The sequence below is a fragment of the Anabrus simplex genome, chromosome 1 (genome assembly GCF_040414725.1).
Source record: "Anabrus simplex isolate iqAnaSimp1 chromosome 1, ASM4041472v1, whole genome shotgun sequence".
NCBI lineage: Eukaryota > Metazoa > Arthropoda > Insecta > Orthoptera > Tettigoniidae > Anabrus > Anabrus simplex.
This window is the reverse complement of record NC_090265.1, coordinates 1,498,478,877-1,498,499,775: the sequence shown is the minus strand read 5'-3', so window position 1 is coordinate 1,498,499,775 and position 20,899 is coordinate 1,498,478,877. Positions and strand designations below refer to the sequence as shown.

The 20,899-nt window shown below is 38.7% G+C and overlaps 1 protein-coding gene across 3 annotated transcripts in view; it reads left to right on the top strand.

Annotated features, from left to right (window-relative positions):
• The window catches only part of LOC136858445 (titin homolog), a 415,865-nt gene that overhangs the window by 272,156 nt on the left and 122,810 nt on the right, over nt 1-20,899 (top strand). For all 3 annotated transcript variants that reach the window (XM_067137993.2, XM_067137992.2, XM_068225556.1), the window contains 2 exons: nt 3,299-3,362; nt 15,352-15,409. In XM_067137993.2, coding sequence (XP_066994094.2) covers nt 3,299-3,362; nt 15,352-15,409 — 122 coding nt within the window. The remainder of the gene's footprint in view (nt 1-3,298; nt 3,363-15,351; nt 15,410-20,899) is intronic.

The following is a 20,899-nucleotide window of genomic DNA, read 5'->3' as shown; positions in this document are numbered from 1 at the left end:
GCGTGGAATGACATTAGTAGACGAATAAGTTTGAATGGCGTTTATAAAAGTAGGAAAGATCACAATATGAAGATAAAGTTGGAATTCAAGAGGACAAACTGGGGCAAATATTCATTTATAGAAAGGGGAGTTAGGGATTGGAATAACTTACCAAGGGAGATGTTCAATAAATTTCCAATTTCTTCGAAATCATTTAGGAAAAGGCTAGGAAAGCAACAGATAGGGAATTCTGCCACCTGGGCGACTACCCTAAACGCAGATCAGTATTGATTGATTGATTGATTGATTGATTGATTGATTGATTGATTGATTGATTGATTGATTGATTGATTGATTGATTGATTGAGCATATAGTACTCCTAGAAGACGCTGTTCTGTTTATGGTATGTGAAGGCACTAAGTGGTTCTCTCTTCCTCCTCCTCCAGCCTGTTGATGTCCTCTCCTGAACATAGGCCCATTTGTTTTCCTTCCAGATTTTGCTCTGCTGGGCGGTGAGCATCCAGTTACTTCTGTGGTGTTGGACGACATCCTTCCATTTGATGAGTGATCTGCCAACACTTCTTTTGGAATTCCATGCTCTCTACTCGATTAGAGCCTTGGTGCTCCTCATTTTATGGCCTGCCACCTCCATTTCAGTCTTACCACTCAGCGACACAAGTCATCCACCTGATCTTCAGACTTGATCTCTCAGGCTAACTCAAGTATAGAGTTGCTTTCTAACAGATTCTGAGGCAGTTCCCGCTGTTCACTGTAAAATAACAGTTTCATGCCCATATCTTCCAACAGGTAGCATGCATATGTTGTACACTTTCCTCTTGAGGTTCATCAGCACATGTGAAGGATGTAGCCAAGCCTCCAGAAAGCTGCCCAGGTCAGGCCAAATCTCTGTTGTCTGATTCTCTCTCCCTCCTTTAATGCTGTACCCCAGGTGTACCGATACATACTCTCAAACATTTTCAAGTATTTGATTGGCTAAGTGGTTCAGCAAAAAATATTTTATAAAGTGTAGGAGATTTCGTTACAACTAGTGAATTAAATCTTTCTCAGCGCATCTCTGTAGGTTTACATGGTACTGTTGTCAATATGAAAGTGAAAAATGGTGTCATTTAAAAGTTGGAGCAACATGTAGGTTGGCTTCTGCATTGGTTTGTGTGTTAACTTTGTACAAACAAATTGCTGCTTTGTCCTGTATTTCAAAAATTGGATGGTCCTACTTCTGGTCCAAAAAGTTTTTCCGTGGTTATTGGTGCAGATCTAGAAGTGTGTGAATAACTTTTTGCGACCAGTTTTAATAGATTTCCTATCATACCTCCTGATTTCAATCACAGTGACTTGGAACTCCAATCAAAAATACCTTTATGAAATATACATGCAGTTTCAGAAGGTAAAGTAGGAACAAATCTAGTAAATGGAGAACTAGGAAAAATGGCATGCTCTAGATAACTTATAGCTGCCAACTGAATATACAGATTGTACCTATCTTCTACAAATATCAGAAAAATTATTATTTTGTTAGAGTATGTCATAAAAGTATAAGCTCCAATATAGTTCAAAATTAAGGTAAATTCCTGTTGTGAAATATGGTCCAAAATCCAGTAGAGATTCCATGACAGAAAAAGACCAAGGACTCCCACTGTTGTAGTCACAATATCAACCATATTATGAAACTACAACCATGGTTCCTGATTGGCAGGAAAAATTACTGTAATCAATGCTAGAGGAAGAAAAGGCACATTTCATGAAGAATCATTGTCTTTGTTCTTGATAACATTTTAAAATTAAACCTATCATATTATATTCCTTTAATAGTGACAATACCACTTAGAAGTCAGGTTCCAGGCAATTTTCAGTTTTGTGTCCTAAATAATATTTATAGTAGGCAAATGTTAGTCCTTCTATGACACTCTTAATGTGAATTATCATTTACTTATGTAACGTGTTAAATACCTGTCTTGTGAAATTTCTCATTGACTATGTAAACTAATAGAGTTGATGTTAATAATACTTTTCTCCCTTTCAAATTGAACAGATGGGGCAATGTACACTGAGTGGCCAAAAGTCACGCGAAGGGGTACCCCATTAGAAAATGTGGCGTGTATGACCCCTGAGCATTGTGGCTAGTTGCAGCGTAGCTGAGCAGTCTATCACGGACACACCAGTGTCGTGAAGATGGCAACACATCGCGAGTTAACCGACTTTGAACACGGAATGTTTATCAGTGCATTGGTCATAGCATTGCAGAGATTACATGCGAATTCGGGTTTCCGAGGTCAACAGTGTCGAGGGTGAATCTTCAATATCGCAGAGAGATTGTTACCACACGCGTAAACCGCCACATAGGAAGACCACCAGTGTTTACCAAACAGACATCATGTCACCGCCGCAGAAAACCATACTGGATGCTCGATAGGCTACTGTGAGTCAGCTCACCACCCAGTTGAATGTTGGGAGTTAGGAACCCATTTCTACCAGGACTGTAAGGAGGCAATTGCACCGCATAGGCTTCACCAGCGATGACCAACTCGTATCTTTTTGCGGACACCTCAACACCGAGCTCATTGACATGCATGGGCCCACAAACATCGGGCATGAAACACTGGCGGCGTGTGGTGTGGTCTGATGAATCCCGGTTCCATTTGTATCGAGCTGATGGGCACGTCAGAGTGTGGCGTATGCCCTATGAAGCTATGGATCCTGCATATCAACAAGGTTGTGTCCACGCGGAAGGCGGCGCAGTTCTGGTCTGGGTGGCGTTCTCATGGTCGCAATTAGGCCCCATTGTTCGGCTGCAGGAAACGCTGACAGGTGCACGTTATGTGGGCATTCTTTCAGACCATCTGCATTCCTTTCTGACCCTAGAGTCCCTGATGGAGATTCTCTGTTTCAACAGCACAATGCACCATATCACCGCTCTGTGGTGGCACGCATATGGCTGGAGGAGCACTCCAGTGAAGTTACGACCATAGATTGACCCTTCAGATCCCCCGATCTTAATCCAGTCGAGTATTTATGGGATGCTGTTGATGCTGGTGTATGCTCGATGAACCCCGCACCAACAACACAAACCAATTGTGGGTAGCAGTGCAAGATGCGTGGGTTCAAATCCCCCCAGAACAATTCCAACATCTTGTAGAGTCGAGGCCTCGCCATGTTCCTGCCATTTTGAGGGCTCGCAGAGGAGCAACTCGTTATTAACATCACATTCAGTGTCTTCCTATGACTTATGGCCGCTTCGTGTATAATACCATTTTTATGATAAGGTAAACAATTTTTTTTAATATGTTCTCTTTATTATAGGTTTCATATCAGGGAAGGAAAAGAAAATGCTCCAAAAGATTGCCTCCAACACGACAAGGAATCGGTAAGAGGAAACTACATTCAGCTTCTTTCATTTTTTAATATTTTTTATCATAATTGACTCAAATAATTCCTTTATAATCATTATAAGATATCAAAACCATTCTTCTTCTTCTTTTATTACAGCCTCTGTAGAGCCACAGACAGCTTTGTCATGGTCTTTCCTCTTGTCCTACCCACTGTCTCCCATACCCTTCCAGTCATTCTCTCCATGTCCATTCTGATCACATAATCTTGCTCTTTTGTGTCATATTTCTGCATAGATCGCCCTTATGTTTCAGTACAGTTCGTCCCTTAATCTTCTTTCCCATCCACCTCCCTTTTTTTGGTCCCAGTATCTTTCTCAGAATTTTTTTTTTTAATCTTTCTCCAATTGCTCTGCCCCATGCCTTCCTAGTATCATCGTCTCGGCCGCGTACAGTACCGCATTCCTCACTGTTGCCTTGTAGTGCCTGAGCCTTGTGTTTGTTGATATGTTGCTTTTATTGTACAATTCTCTGGTCGCAAGGTAGATAGTTCTCATCTTTTTCACCCTCTGTTTTGTCCCATTGCTGCTCTTGTTCCTTCCTGTTACATATTCTGCAAGGTACAGTATTTACACTTTTCTACATTCTGCACTGTGCCTTCAGGTGTTTTCCAGTCACCGATGGTGTTCAGAGTCAGGCAATCCGTAGTCCTACCCTTCTGACTATTATATTAAAGCAGTGCTGATGGTTGTATTATTAAAATTAAACAGTCGTAACAGCACAGTTGAATCACTCTTTTGCTGATATAGCTGTTTAATTTTTATACTAATAATGAATAATTCCGTACAGGTTTTTCTGATTTGCAGGTTCTGATTACTATTGCTGCATACAGTAATATTAAAACTACATGACTCGAAAGATAATGGGTATGATAGTTGTTTGCATTTACATTATTTTTTTTTTCCCTGGTAACTCATTTTCCTCATTCATCAGGAATCATGACATGAAGCAATGACATTCTTTGTGTGAATTATAATTTACTTGCATAGTGTTTTAATACTTGTTCTATAAAATTTTTACTAGTTTACTCTCCTGCACCTGGAGAAATCTGTAAATGTTTTGCGGTGAAGTGTTGGATTTGATCTAGACTGATGTTCTTTCTGTGAACCAGTTTCCCTCTACATTTCCCTGGACATCCAATTTTTCAAGACTTTTGCCATCATACTATATCACTTGACTAAAGTATTTTACAATATAGTCTCGGTAAATAATCAAGAACCTGTCACGATTTCATGTAACATTGCTGCATTTGTTCTTCTTACTCTCAATGGGAGGTGCAATAATTGCTGCCAGCTCCACTTTTCAAATGTGATGCCTTCTGATACTGACCTAAATGCTCAAATGGGAAGAGACAGACAAGAAAGAGAGGTGATCTTGGGATCATATGCGTATGGAAGTAAGAACCCGGAAGGAATGTTTCAATGGACTTCTGTCAGTGGAATCAATTAATTATAGGGAATATGTGGTTCAGGAAGAATATTGTCAGAAAATAACGAGGTATGAATGGGGAGATAGAAGAACGAAAAATCTGATAGACTTTATACTAGTGGAAAAAGGACATCGGAAAGAGCTAATGAATGTTACAGCCATGCCAGAAGAAACTTTTGGGGGTGATCATAGAGCAGTGGTGGCAAAATTAAGAGTGGAAAAGGACATTAAACTGTCAGTTAAAAGAGAAAGAAAGATTAAGGTCTGGAGATTAAAGGAAAAGGAGGTTGGAGAAGAGTTTAAGAAAGATTTGAGAGTACAGGTACCATGGACAGATATCAGTGAGGTGGAACAAGAAAGGGAAAATTTTAAGAGGGCATTTGTAAGTAGTGCAGAGAAAACATGTGGAGGAACATCAGGAAAAGTAAGGGAAAATGCAACAAAATGGTGGAATGATAGATTGAAGGAAAAGGTAAAAAAGAAGAAGAAAACTTGGAAAGAATGGAAAACAAAAAAGACTGAAGAAAGTAAAACAAAATATATAGAAGCAAAAAAGAAATTCCAAGAAAGTAATTGCAGAGGAAAAGAAGAAAAGCTGGAAAGAATTCACCCAGGAAATCAGGGAGGATTTAAATTATGGGGAAAAAATTATTATTTGGAGTTGTAAAAAGTAGATGGAATGAGAAGGTGAACACTGGATTCGTAAAAGACACAGAAGGAGAAATATTGACTAAACCAGAAGAGATAACGGACAGATGGAAAGAATATTTCAGCGAGCTACTAAAGGTGAGACATCAGATAAGTGGAGAAATTACACAAGCAAATAAAATTGAGGAGGAAAAAAGAAGAATCGGACATTACTACGGCTGAAGTGGAATGGGCAGTTAGTAAAATGAAGATGGGAAAAGCTGTGGGAATAGATGAAGTGTCAATAGACATGATCAAAGCAGCAGGACCAGTGGGGTTGCAATGGACATACAGACTTCTCAGATGTGTGTGGAGAGAGAAGGAAGTTCCTGAAGACTGGAAAAAGGGAATAATATTACCAGTATTCAAGAAAGGAGATAGGAAGATATGTGGTAACTACCGAGGAATCACCATCATCCCACATATTGCCCAGGTAATGGAAAGAATACTAGAAAAAAGAATTAGAGTAAGAGTAGAAAGCCAAATAAAAGAAGAACAATTTGGATTTAGAGGAGGCAGGTCAACAGTGGAACCCATTTTCATCCTGAGACAAAATATGGAAAAAAGTTGGGAATATGGAAAGGGTATGATAATGACTTTATCAATTTGGAGAAGGCTTATGATAGCATCCCTAGAACAAAAGTTTGGGAATGCCTAATAAACAGAGGGATTGACAAGGAATTGAGAAACATGATAAATGCAATGTACAAAGATTGCTACAGTAGTGTGAAGACTACAGTCGGGGCATCAGAATGGTTTAGAATTGAGAATGGACTAAAACAAGGAAATGTGTTGTCACCCTTACTATTCTTAGTGATGATGGATGACATCATGAAGGCAGCAATGAAAGATTACAGTAGGAAGAAGATGAAGGTGATGTTGTTTGCAGATGATGTGGTGATTTAGGGTGAGGATGAAGTGGAGGTTCAAGAACAGTTGGATGCAATAAATAAAAATATTGAAAAATGGGGATTGAAGATAAATGTGGAGAAGAGTAAAACATTGGTGATGAGTAGAGGCGAGAAAGAAGGAAAAGGAATTATTGAAGTGGGAAATAAGGAATTGGAAGTAGTAAAACACTCCAAATACTTGGGAGGTGTACTGTCGGAAGATGGAAGAATAGATTTGGAAATTAACAGAAGAATACAACTGAGGAGTGCTTCTTATCAACAGGTGAGAGGGCTAGTATGGAACAAGGATATACCAATGAAGGCTAAAGAAGCTATGTATAAAACTTATTGTGTTCCTATAATGACATGCAGCAGAAACTTGGATAATGACTCAGAGGGATGAGAACAGAGTACAAACAGCTGAAATGAAATTCCTGAGACTTTTGGTACAAGAAATGAGGAGAGACAGATTAAAAAACAAAGATATGCGGGAAGAACTGGGAGTCGTCATCATCATCCTAAACCATCTCCAGTTTCCCGGGTGTGGTATATGAGCCTCCTCCATCTCATCCTGTCCTTGTACCATTCTTCCTCCACCAACTTGTCCCAATCATGACCTCTCAGCATTACATCGCTCTTAACTAAATCTATCCATTTCCTTCGTGGCCTTCCCACGGGTCGTCTTCCTTCTACCTTTCTGTCAAATTCCTTCCTTGCAGTTCTGTTTACTGGCATCCTCTTCATGTGACCAAACCACTTCAGTCTTGATATCTGAATCTTATTTAGGAGAGAATTGTCTATTCCTACTTCTTCTCTAATTTTCTCATTCCTAATCTTGTCTTTCCTGGTTTTCTGGATCATAGTGCGTAGGAATTTCATTCAGCTGCCTGAAGTTTGGAATTATCTCTATTGGTCAGTGTTGTGGTTTTGAGACTGTATGTAAGAATTGGTGTATAATAGGACTTGTACAATGTCATTTTTGTTTTCATGGGTATTTGCTCATCCCACAGCAGGTGTCTTACCTGGTGGTAAAATTGTGCTGCCTTATTGATTCGATTGTTCACCTCATGTTTTGCTAGGTTGTCATTTGATATAACGCTACCCAAGTATTTGAAAACTGGAACGCTGTCCAGTTGAGCTTCATTTAACATGACTATTGGTTCTGCTCCTTCCCCATACACTTTCATCACCACCGTCTTGGTCTTGCTGATGTTTAAACCATATTTCTTAAACTCCTCATTCCAGCTTTGTATTCTCTCTCCCAATTCATCTTCTGAGTCACTCCAGATCGCAACATCATCTGCAAATGTGAAGGCTTTGATATCTCCGTGTTCTTTCCTTTTAATAGATTTCATTATTACATCCATTACAATAATAAATAGAAGTGGTGACAATGAGCTGCCCTGCTGCACTCCTCTCTTTGTTTCAAACCAGTCCGACAAACCACATCCTACTTGAATACAGCTTCTGTTCCCACTATACAACATTTTCACTTTGTCTATGAGGCTGTCTCGCACTTGAAGTTCTTTCATGCATTGCCAAATTCTTTCCCTTGGTACACTATCGTATGCTTTCTCAATGTCCAAAAATATTAGGAATAAAGGCTTGTTCTTCTCCCAGTATTTTTCCATTAGCATCCTAATTGCAAATATAAGGTCTGTAGTTGACCTTCCTGGTCTGAAACCATACTGCTCTTCTTCCAAAATTGGTTCAACAATATCTCTGATTCTGGTCTCTATTATTTTTTCCAATATTTTCAGGACATGAGACAGTAGTGTGATACCATGGTAATTAGTACATTTTCGTCGGCTTCCTTTCTTGAACAGAGGTACAATGATGCCCATCTTCCAGTCCTCAGGAACAGTATTTTCCTCCCATATCTTGTTGAGCAGTCTATAGAGCCATTGGATTCCTGGAACTCCCGCTGCTTTCAGCATATCTGCACTTAGTTCATCTACGCCCACTGCCTTTCCTTTCTTCATGCTCTTGAGCGCATTTTCAACCTCAAGCCATGTAATTGGTGGTTCAGTTGTGGTTCCTCGACTTGGCTCTCCTCTATCCGTTGTTATGTTTTCTGTATCTCCATTCAGCAGCTTTTCGAAATAGATCTTGAGTTCTTGTTTAATTTCTCCCTCTTCTTGTGCCAGAGTTCCATCATAACGTTCTATTGCTTTTATGGTCTCTTGATCCCTTCGCTTGTTTTTCACTACTCTGTATAGCAATTTCATATTTCCTCTACTGTCCTCTTCCAGTTTGTCTGCAAACTCATTCCATTTCTTCTCTTTTTCTCCCCTTACAATGTTCTTTACAGCAAGTTTCTTGTTCCTGTATACTCCTTGAAGTCTTTGTATTTCTTGTTCATTTCGTTCTTGTCCCTGTTTTTGTTTCTCCTTGTCCAGTGCCTTCTTTATTTGGTTTCTTTCTTTCACCGCTGTTTTCACTCTATCATTCCACCATGGTGTCTCCTTTTTTCTTTTGATTGAACTTGTAACTCCACATAGGTTTTTGGCTTCTCCCACAAAGGTGTCTTTGAAGGCCTTCCATTCTTCATTAACGCTGGTTACTTCACACTTCGGCAAACTCTGTTGAATCCTTAGTTTGTATTCTTCCTTTATTTGGACTTCTTGCAACTTCCAAGTTTTAATCCTTGTTTTTTTCGTAATAAGTTTCTGCGTTTCATTTGTCTTATGTTTGAAGTCTACTACCAACAATCTGTGGTCACTGTCCATGCTTTCACTAGGGATGACCTTTACATCTGTGATGTACCTGCCACCATCTTTATTTGTGATTACGTAGTCAATCAATGTTCTATACTGGCCATCCCAACTGTACCTTGTTATTCTGTGACTGTCTCTTTTTTTGAAGAATGTATTTTTGATTATAAGATCATTTCTTCTGTACAGATCTAATAGTTGTTCTCCTTCTGGGTTCCTTTGTCCAAATCCATGTGGACCAATGATGTTCTCGTACCCAAGTCTGTCTACCCCAACTTGCGCATTTAGATCTCCAATAATAATAACATTTTCCTCATTAACTGTATCTTCCAGGTCTTGCCGAAATTTCTCTTTGTCTTCCTCACTGCAGCCTGTCTGTGGGGCATACACTTGTATGATGGTGTACTTAGTGTTCTCCAGTTTCATGGACATTTTAATGATTCTATCACTTTTGCAGATAACTTCAGCTGTAGCATCAGTCCTTTCGTTAATTAAGAATCCAACACCATTTTTTGCTACCTTCTCCTGTCCACTCCAGTATAATTTATAACCTCCACGAAGTGTCTTACTTCCAATCCCTTTCCATTTGGTCTCACTTAATCCCAATATTGATATTTTTCTTCTATCCATCATGTCTAGGAGTTCTTCTAACTTTCCAGTTAATGATAGAATGTTCATAGTTCCAATTCGGTATTTGGGTCTCTTTTTTATTTGGGGTTTCCTTTCAGAACATTGTATATCATCAGCCTTACGGTCATCATACTTTACAATTGTCTGAGAGGACGTGTCAGTCCGGTCTATAATATTCTTTCCGAGGCTCTTTTTCTTATTGGAAGCAACTATACTCAATACTCTCCTGCTGACTTGCTAGGCCTAACGCATAAGAGGATTTTCTTTCAGGGTTTACTCCCTTAGCCTTTGAGGATGCCTTCCTCGTCCTACAAGGCAGTAGGTTCCATCTGTACACCCCAGAAGGATGGGTTGCCTCTTCCGCCATCTCCGCCGTACCGAAGTCCATCTTCTCCGCCGTAGATGCCGTTGAGGTCTTCACCCTTAACCCAGGGCAAGGGCCCTCCATATTTATGACCCCTGGAGAGAGGGTGTCCCAGTATTTTAAAACCCCCAGGAATTGGGCTACCTGTTGGTCCGCGGGTTGTATTGGTTATTTCAACCAGCCCTACATACTGTAGGGGCCCTCTATCCGCCACCTGGGGACGCACTCTGTAGGGGTCAGGTTCCCCTGGTTACTTATTGGAAGTTAACCCCACCCACAAGGAGTAAGGTTATTTACATAAATTAAAGGACAAACTGGAGCAAAACAGATTGAAATGGTTTGGTCGTGTCAAATGGATGAATGAAGTAAGACTACCAAGACGAGCACTGGAAGGACGGATGACAGGGAAGAGAGGATGAGGAAGACCAAGAATGCAATGGATGGGCTTGGTGAAGAGTAGCATTAGAAAACGAAACATGGATTGGAACATCGTGTCAGAAAAAGAATGGTGGAACGACGGAACAGAGTGGAGAGGAATCATATTTGCTCCCAGTGTCAGCTGAAAATGGGAAAATGATGATGATGATGATGATGATGATGATGACTGTAAATGTCCAGAATTCTGCACCATACAGGAATAAAGGGAACACTGTAGTTGCCATAAGCCTCTTCTTTTAGTTTCCTAGTAATCACAGTGTACCTTCACATGATTAGTAACTGCAATTGAGAATAATTGCTATCCATCTTCTGATTTCTGTTTCTTAGCTCTCCTGGTTAAAACTGATGATCCTTCGTAGATAAAAATCATGCATCAACTCTCACTATTCAACGCCATGACCTTTATTTATAACAGCAGTTTTGTTGAAACTTTTTCCCAGTCAGTTTCCAGACACCACCTAACTTTTAATAGTAATCTTGTGCAGCATGTCGAGGTGGTCAAGAATGTCTTTGACCAGTGTATCGGTAGCATAGCTCAAGTTAGTGTGTGTTTATTTTATTTTTTATATCTCTGATCGATATGCACCATCATAATACTAATTACCTCATCTACACTTCTCTAAAACATATGTTCATCCCTCCATGTTGCACATATGTATTGAAATGAAAACAAACCTTCCCTGGAGTAATTGAAATCAAAAGCGTTCTTTGACACTCAATACACAAACGTCATTGCTCACCACATCATAAACAATGTTGTCCCTGGCCCTGGCCGTACGCCATGTATGAAAAATGTGTAAGTGGTGTGAAGACTACGATAGGACAAACAAACTGGTTCAATGTAGAAACAGGATCTCAGCAAGGAAGTGTATTATCCCCTCTACTCTTCATCTCAGTCATGGATGAAATCTACAAGAGTGTACAACAAAAAATGGAAAGCAGAGACAGAGACCTTACTCTTTGCAGATGATATAGTAATATGGGGAGAAGTTGAAATGGAAGTACAAGAACATCGAAAGAATTAAAATGCATCAGACGTGTCATATCAGTTAAAGGGGTTAATGAATTACAAGACAAATTAATAAGAACAGACTGGACTAGCCTTTATGCCATGAGTGATGTCAACTTTGCATTTTCTTATTTCATTAACTTGATAATTATATATTTTAATTCAGCTTTCCCTGAAAAAGTTGTAACTATTACGGCCAGCAGCTCTAAACCAAGATATAGAGTTGAAAACTGGTTTACGCCTGATTTGGGTAAAATACGTAGCATTATTTTAGCTTATTATAATCAGTATAAACTGAATAATAATTTAGAGGATAAAGAAATATTCAAAAACTACAGAAAATATAAGAAACATATACATGAGGCTAAACTTGCAGCAAATGACAGGTATATCCAAAGTTCGAACAATAAATGCAAAGCTGCATGGTCTGGCATAAGAAGTGCTTTAAATAACAAAGATGTGATTCCTCTAGAACCTGATCAGTATAATACGTATTTTATCAATGCACATGAAAGCACGTGTGGTTATAGCATTTCATCAGATAGGGATGTAAGTAAACATAATTTCTTAGACTGTTTGCATAACTTCGATCTTCCCTCAAATGTATTGAATAATGATTTTAGCTGGGTGGAAATAAATCAGCAAACAGTCAGAAGTATTGTTACAAATATGAATATGTCGGGTACCCAAGACATTTATGGTCTCTCCAACAATACAACCAAAGCAGTTATTGACATGATATTGATGCCATTAAAATTTTTAATAAATTTTATGCTTAGACAAGGTGATTTTCCTGAGTGTTTAAAGATGTCTAAAGTGATACCTATCTTTAAAAAGGGGAATAGAATGTGCCCATCAAATTACCACCCTATAACAATAGTACTTATTCTGAGCAAAATTATTGAATCCTGTATATTTATACAACTCGACAAGTACTTTTTCAAAAGTAATTTGCTGTACAACAAACAGTTTGGATTTAGAAAGAGTCATTCAACGATAGAAGCAGTTGAATGTGTCATCAAAGACATATTAAATAAGTTGAGAATAAAACAGTCACAGGTGCTACATTAATTGACCTGACAAAAGCTCTTGATTGTGTCTCACATGAAATCTTAATTCATAAGCTCAGTTATTATGGAGTAAGGAGCCATGGACTGAAATGGGTGGCATCCTATCTTCATCAAAGGAAACAGATGGTGGTAATAAGTAATAAAAAATCTGGTATGGAAACTGTTAAAGCAGGTGTCCCACCTGGGTCTGTTTTGGGACCTTCCCTGTTTTTGGTCTATATCGATGACGTAGCATGTAATGTTCCCTGCTGATGCTGATGATATAACTTTCCTAATTAGTAATGTTGATGTTACAACACCACGAAACCAAGTCAACACATCTGTTAAAATTGCTGAAAACTTGTTTCATTACAAGAAATTAACTATTAATGTCACTAAAACAGAAAATATCCTATTTACCTTGGATCACACTGTAAAGAATGACTGCCATAATTCTGTTAAGTTATTAGGACTACGTGCAGATACAAGACTTACATGGGAAATACATACATCAGAACTCTGTAAGAGATTCGCCAGGGTGTGGTATCTGTTGCAGAAACTGAAAACCTGCATCAGTTGGGATATGCTACTTGCATCCTTTCATGCTTTCTTTCACCCTGATATACTGTATGGAATCAGGTTATGGGGCAATTGTCCTACATCAAATAATGTATTTATTTGGCAGAAAAGGGCTGGATTAGAATTTAGAGACTCCTGTAAAACTTCTTTCGTGAGCCTAAAAAATATGACAGTTCCCTGTTTATATATTCTTACAAATATTATGTATGTGAAAGAGAATCTTTCCGAATTTAAAGAAAGATCTACAGTTCACATGCACGACACAAGATACAAGAATGATCTGGATTCTTCTCACTCCAGGCTTAGTAAAAGCACAAACAGCCGCTGTTATCAATAGCTTAAGATGTACAATAAGCTTCCACTACCAATTCAAACATTAGATAAAAGTGCATTTAACTAGGTACTGTCACAATTTTTAAGGAAAAAAGGCATTTTATAGTGTAGAAGAGTATCTAGAATGTGTATTTCAAAAACTGACCTAATATAGGTAGCTAAAATAATTTTTCTAATGACTCGGGCATTATGGCTGAGATATTGTCTAGATTATTTTTATTAATACTGACAATACCTAGTGTACATTTCCTGTACTTGATGGTGGAAGCGATAAACTATCTAAACCATCTAAGTTACTGTATGGAATCAGGTAATAGAGGAATATGGAATGAAAATGAGTGTGGAGAAAAGTAAGGCAGTAGTGATGACGAGAGGTAATAGAGAAGGAAGAGAAAGTATTGAAGTAAATGGAGGACCATTGGAACTTGTGAAAAGCTTGAAATATTTGGGGAATATACTTGCAGAAGATGAGAAAATAAACAAAGAAATTGGAAAGAGAATCCAACAAGCCAACGGGTTTTACCAATGTGTGAGAGGTATAGTGTAGGATGGGGGCATCCCAGGGAAATCCAACAACATTCTATACGCAGTGTATTACACACCAATTTTGACATACACAGTGGGCACATGGACAACAACAAAACATGATGAAAGCAGAATCCAGGCAGCTGAGATGAAATTCCTCAGACTAATGTTTGGGATGACACGAAGGGATAAGAGACAATTGTAATCCCTTAACTGCTAAACAAGACACAGAGCAGTAAGCTGAAATGGTATGGACACATGGTGAGAATGCAAGAAGAGAGAGTTCCAAAGTGAGTATGTACAGCAAAAATAATACAAAGAAGACAACTACATAAGCCTAGAAAGTTGTGGATGGATACGGTGAAGGAGGGGGAGTACAGAGAAGAGAGGAATAATTGTAGAAGATTTATTGGAGGAAGAAAGGGAGTGGTGGAGAGATAGACAACTGTGGAGGTCCTTGTTTTAGAACCCGGCCCAGAAGACTGGAAATGGGAAATGATGAAGTAGTAAAGATGTAAAGGAGAGGGCATATAAGTGTCTGGTAAGACCCCAGTTACAGTATGGTTCCAGTGTACAGGACCCTCACCAGCATTACTTGATTTGAGAACCGGAAAGATTCTACACAAAGGCAGGTTGATTTTTTCTGGGTGATTTCCAACAAAAAATGTAGTGTTAAGAAAATATTGCAAACTTTGGGCTGGGAAGACTTGGCAGAAATTAGACGAGCTGCTTGATTAAGCAGTATGTTCTGAGCTGTCAGTGGAGAGATGGTGTGCAATGACATTAGTAGACAAATAAGTTTGTATGGTGTCTTTAAAAGTAGGAAAGATCACAATATGAAGATATAATTTTAATTCAAGAGGGCAAATTGGGGCAAATATTCTTCTATAGGAAGAGGAGTTAGGGATTGGAATAATTTACTAAAAAAGATGTTCAATAAATTTCCAAATTCTTTGCAATTTTTTAAGAAAAGACTAGGTGAACAACAGATACAGAATCTGTCATCTGGGCAACTGCCCTAAATGCAGATCAGTGGTGATTGATTGATTGATTGATTGATTGATTGATTGATTGATTGATTGATTGATTGATTGATTGATTGATTGATTGATTGATTGATTGATTGATTGATTGATTGATTGTATATTCCAGGGAATAAATCTCATGGTTTCATTTTGATTAATTGAACTCTGTAGCATTATCATTGCAAGATTAAACCAGCTTACCTCAGTGATTCCATCTGTTGAAACTGTATTCTGTTATAAATTTAGGTATCTGCTGATATCACGTGTTAAATGTGCTGTATTTTTGTGCATTTCAGATTCTGAAAATCGTGGACCAACAAATATTCCTATCTTTTGTACTAGAGGAAATGAAGGGTAAGCAAGCATTCTCTTCATCAGTAGATACAGTATTTGTCATAACTATCTTTATATACTTAGATAGGTAGATAGATAGATAAAGCCTTTATTTTCTGTGGCGAAGTTAGGGCTGTTGGCCCTTTCTTACACTTAACCACACACATATTGTTATTATTCCATAATCATATTAAACCAGTATTTAATTTATTGTGCAATAATATATCATTTTCACACACAATCACTCGTTCCACTCATACAGGTACTGTACCTTGCTGGAAGCACTTAACGAGGAACTGCTGGTAGGAGGTTTTAAATATACTTTTTGATGCAGCATCCTTGATGTCTTTGGGAAGAACATTCCACCATCCCGAAGCGGTGATAGTAAATGATCGATGGTATGTGGTTGTTCGGTGGACAGGTATTTCTAGGAGGGACACTGAGCGAGTATCATGATGATGTAAAGAACCAAGGTGACGAAAATTGCTGGAGAGATAAGCAGGGATGTCTTCCGAAAGTACCTGGTACACAAGAGTATTAGCATGTAGTTTACGCCTGTCATGTAGTCGTAACCAAGATAATTGTTTATAGTAGGGAGAAACTCGAGCGTCATACCGTAAATCCATAGCATATCTAAGACAAGCATTTTGAGTGCGTTGTAGTTTCAAGCTTAATTCTTTTGTTATATCCGTAAGAATTACATCACAGTAGTCAAAAATGGGAAATAATAATGACCGAACAAGTTGAATTTTTAGTGATCGAGGGAATATATTTCGGAAACGTTTTAAGGGGTGCAAGCCACAATAAACCTTTTTGCAGATATTCTTAACTTGCGCTGTCCAGTTTAGAGTTTCCGTTATAATAACACCAAGGTTAGAAACTGATTCACAATAAGGTATAACAGTATTATTTAAAGTTACGGGAGGAATGCAATTTTGTTTTAAAATGTGAAGATTCTTTGATGTACCGATGATAATGGCTTGTGTTTTATGGGGGTTTAATTTAAGGTTGTTTTTAATTGCATAGCTATTAATTTGCTCAAGGTCAGCGTTTACATTACATATTGCTTGTTGTATATTATTAGTTCTAGTGTGGTAATAAATTTGCAGATCATCAGCATAAAGATGGTACTTGCAGTGCTTAATTGATCTGGTGATATCATTTATATATAAAGTGAATAGGAGAGGGCCTAGGACTGACCCTTGTGGAACACCAATATTTTTTGTTCGCCACGTTGATTTATTATTATTTGCAACCACACACTGCCGGCGGTTTGTGAGGTAAGAATAGAAAAATTCCAGCACTTTCTGGCTAAAGTTTAAGGACTGTAATTTGGAAAGAAGCAACCTAGGATCGACAGTATCAAATGCGCTACTGAAATCTAAAAGAGTAAGTATTGTCACTTGTTTGTTGTCCATTGCATATCTAATGTCATCTGTCACTTTCAGCAGAGCTGTCATGGTACTATGTTTTTTCTTAAAGCCTGATTGGTAAGAGTCGAGTAAAGCATATTTATGTAAGTACGTAAGGATTTGTTCATGTACCAGGCGTTCCAGCACTTTGGACAAGGGTGGTAGGATAGAAACTGGTCGGTAATCTGAAGGAATACTGGGTCCATCCTTTTTTGGGATTGGGATGACGAGGGCATCCTTCCACGCTATAGGGAAAATTCCTTGGGTTAAACAGTAGTTAATAATGTGTGTTACGATCGGCAGAATGGCGCCAATGATGTATTTGTAGAAAGACAGAGGTATGCCATCGTGTCCAGCAGCATTTGATCTGAGAGAATACATAACTCGTTTTACGTCATTTATACCAACCTCTTTAAACACAAATGTATCTTGAATTGGCATAAAATGAATAATAATAATAATAATAATAATAATAATAATAATATTATTATTATTATTATTATTATAAAAATTATTATTATTATTACTTGTACAGTTATGATTATTATTATTATAAAAATTATTATTATTATTATTATTATTATTATTATTATTATTATTATTATTATTATTATTATTATTATTATTTGCTCTTACAGTGAATTCGGCCGACGTGAAGTGTAAATTTAAGTCATCAAGGGGTACATTCGGCGCTGCTTTAGTAACTTTCGACCTATACCCATCGTTCGTAATTGTTTCCATATTTCTGTCGAGTTCTTGCATTTCTATACTTGACATATGTGTTTATATTTACTGTTTCTGATTAACTGGTTAACCCTGTTGCGGAGAACGCGGTAATTTTCAAAGTCATTAGCATTACCCGTTCATTTAAACCTTCTGTACAATGAGTCACGCTTTGCCATTTCGGATTTAATCTCACTAGTCAACCACGGAGAAGGTGGTTGAGTCACCCGGATCTCTTTCTTGGGAGCAAATCTGTCATACAGTTCTAACACCAGATCACATAGTTTATTTTTTTTTACGTCAATATCATCCATGTGTAAAATATCGTTCCACGGCAGATAATATGCTTCGTGTCGTATTCTTTCCTTGTCCAGATTTTTTATATCCCTGCGTGTTATATATTTAGTTTCATATTTTGGCATCTTTATGAATAGCAGACATACAGTATATTAGATCATGGGTAGAAATACCTGGCACTGCAAGCTGTCCGTGATTTAAAACTTTCTGAGTATTGTTAGTTATGATCAAGTCAATCAAAGTATGAGTCGTCCGGTTTACTGTATGTAGATGGTTAGTAGCATTTAGAGGTAGGATGTTCAGGTCTAAGCTAAAGAACATATTTTGTAAATGCAACGAGTCGTTTGTCGCAGTCAGCAGATTTGTATTAAAATCTCCAAGTATAATTATATTTTCGTACAGTGGAATTAACTTGGCTAAGCAAATTTCAGGGTCCGATATATGTCTTACGTCTGGGGGTTTATAAACTACTCCGATCAGTACTTTTTGATTGTTAGCCAAAACTTCTATAAACATAAACTCAGGTCGGCTGGGAATTGTCTGGTCTGAAGTAGCCACTATTTTACTTTTGAGGTCATTACGACAGTATATAGCACACCCTCCCCCTATACGTTTTCTTCGGTCTAGACGGTGTAAAGTCATGTTATTTAATTCAACCAGGCCTGAGTTTAGTGAAGGTTGTAACCAAGTCTCAGTTACACATATGCAGTGCAAGGTATTACTATCATGAAAGAGGGATTGTATTTTGTCAATGTGAGCCATTAACGATTGCGCGTTAATATGACAACACTGTAGGGCTCGCTGATATCTTGAAAGACTTTCCCTGAGAATGCTTCCCACTGACGCTGTTGAAGGGTAGGGTGAAGGGGGCGACTGGGGAGGGGGTGGGAGCGGGTCACTGACATCAAGGTCACTACGATCGGTAGAAATAGCACTTGTATTGTGACTAGCCATTAGAGAGCAGATTTGATTTAATTTGGTTTCATTTGATATGATTTATTTCATAATGTTTCATTTTTGTCACGAAGATTGTTTTTTGTTCATATTGAGAGGGTTTGTCATAAATTAGCGTTAATACTGGATCTCATTTGTAAAATATGCTTTTGTTTTATTTATTTTTTATCAGCTTGGACACTCAGAGCCGTTAAGCTCAAAATACATACTCGAATTGACATCAGAGTAGTTTAGTTGGTAGAGCTCTAGCTGTCTGAGCTCAAGTCGGCAGGTTCAATTCTGGCTCAATCTGGTGTTATTAGAAGGTGCTTAAATGTGTCAGTAGATTTACCAGCGGGGGTGATGACCTTAGGCCCCCTTTAAACAACAAGCATTAGATTTACTGTCCAACTCGTTGGCTGAATGGTCAGCGTACGGCCTTCGGTTCAGAGGGTCCCGGGTTCGATTCCCAGCCGGGTCAGGGATTTTAACCTTCATTGGTTAATTCCAATGGCTCGGGGGCTGGGTGTTTGTGGTGTCGCCAACATCCCTGCAACTCGCACACCTCACATAACATTATCCTACACCACAATAACACGCAGTTTCCTACACATGGCAGATACCACCCTCCCTTATCGGAGGGTCTGCCGTACAAGGGCTGCACCTGGCTAGAAATAGCCACACGAAATTATTATTATAGCATTAGAAGTCATCCTAGGCAGAGCCTTGGCCGGGCTGAGTGGCTCAGACGGTTAAGGCGCTGGCCTTCTAACCCCAACTTGGCAGGTTCGATCCTGGCTCAGTCCGGTGGTATTTGAAGGTGCTCAAATACGACAGCCCCGTGTCGGTAGATTTACTGGCACGTAAAATAACTCCTGCGGGACTAAATTCCGGCACCTCGGCGTCTCCGAAGACCTTAAAATAGTAGTTAGTGGGACGTAAAGCAAATAACATTATTATTAAGGTAGAGCCTTCATCTTCACAGACATGCAGGTCGTCTAATAGGCCATCTACGAGAAAAAGACCCGCACCAGACCTCTCTGGAGGCCATACACCATTATTACTAGATTTACTGGCACATAAAAGATCTCCTGCAGGACAAAATTCTGGCATCTTAGCATCTATGTTCTTAAGGAAAGCATTGCTTGAGTTAATTGATTTTTTATGTCTTCTGTAACCTTTACTACAGTGGTTACAGAAAACAAAGCACTAAACACAATAAAGGGGGGAAGGTAAGAGCAACAACACACTATCAGAAACCACTACACACTCAGAGAAACATTAGCTGAAATTACGCAGATCTCCGCCGACCAAAACATACGTAAATATCAGTAGGGCCAACTAGTGGACAATAAACCAGGAAAGTGGAAACAGGCAGGACCTACCGAGGGTATGGACATGGCTTAGATTGCAGATTCCAAAATAAATCAACCGTGATCCTTAAGTTTAAAAAATGTTATTTACCAAAGGATTTTACAAATACATTCCGAACAAAATCCGCCAACTTGCAGCTTACGAACTATATTCTCCGTGATACACATAACTTAGAGCTTCTTTGATAATGGCTTCACTACAAGTTTCAAACTTCAAACCAACTATACATCTAGTTACAAATCCAGTTGTACAATGCAATTTAGTAGGTTAAAAGCAACGTAAAAGGCAATTACAATTTACAGTGAAGTGAACGTGCTCTCCTAAACTCTAGCGTACATCAAGTGACACTGAACTACCAGAGGCAAACCCCAAGGTGAATATATTAAATTACAATATACATATTTAGTGAAATAAGAAATGGGAATGCCTCAAAAACAAACAGGCAAGCCCAGGTGAAAAGCTAAGGTGTCATAAATAATTAATTTGGCGAATCTAGGTTAGGCTAGGGCAGACTCCTATACGAAATAGCAACCGAACATTTACAGAAATTTTAGCCGGAACGGAATTCAAGAGTGCTTACCCGAAGGTGGCCCATCCCGGTAGCGAAGCGTCGCATACGACGTAAAACTTCAGACAGACCAAGGCAGACCAGGCCAAGACAAGACCGAATTATTACTAACGCTGCCTCGCTCACTATATATAGGTAAACCCTGGCCTTGGAGTAGCCAATCAGAATGCATGAGTCCGCCCATCCCCACCTAGTTTCACCAAT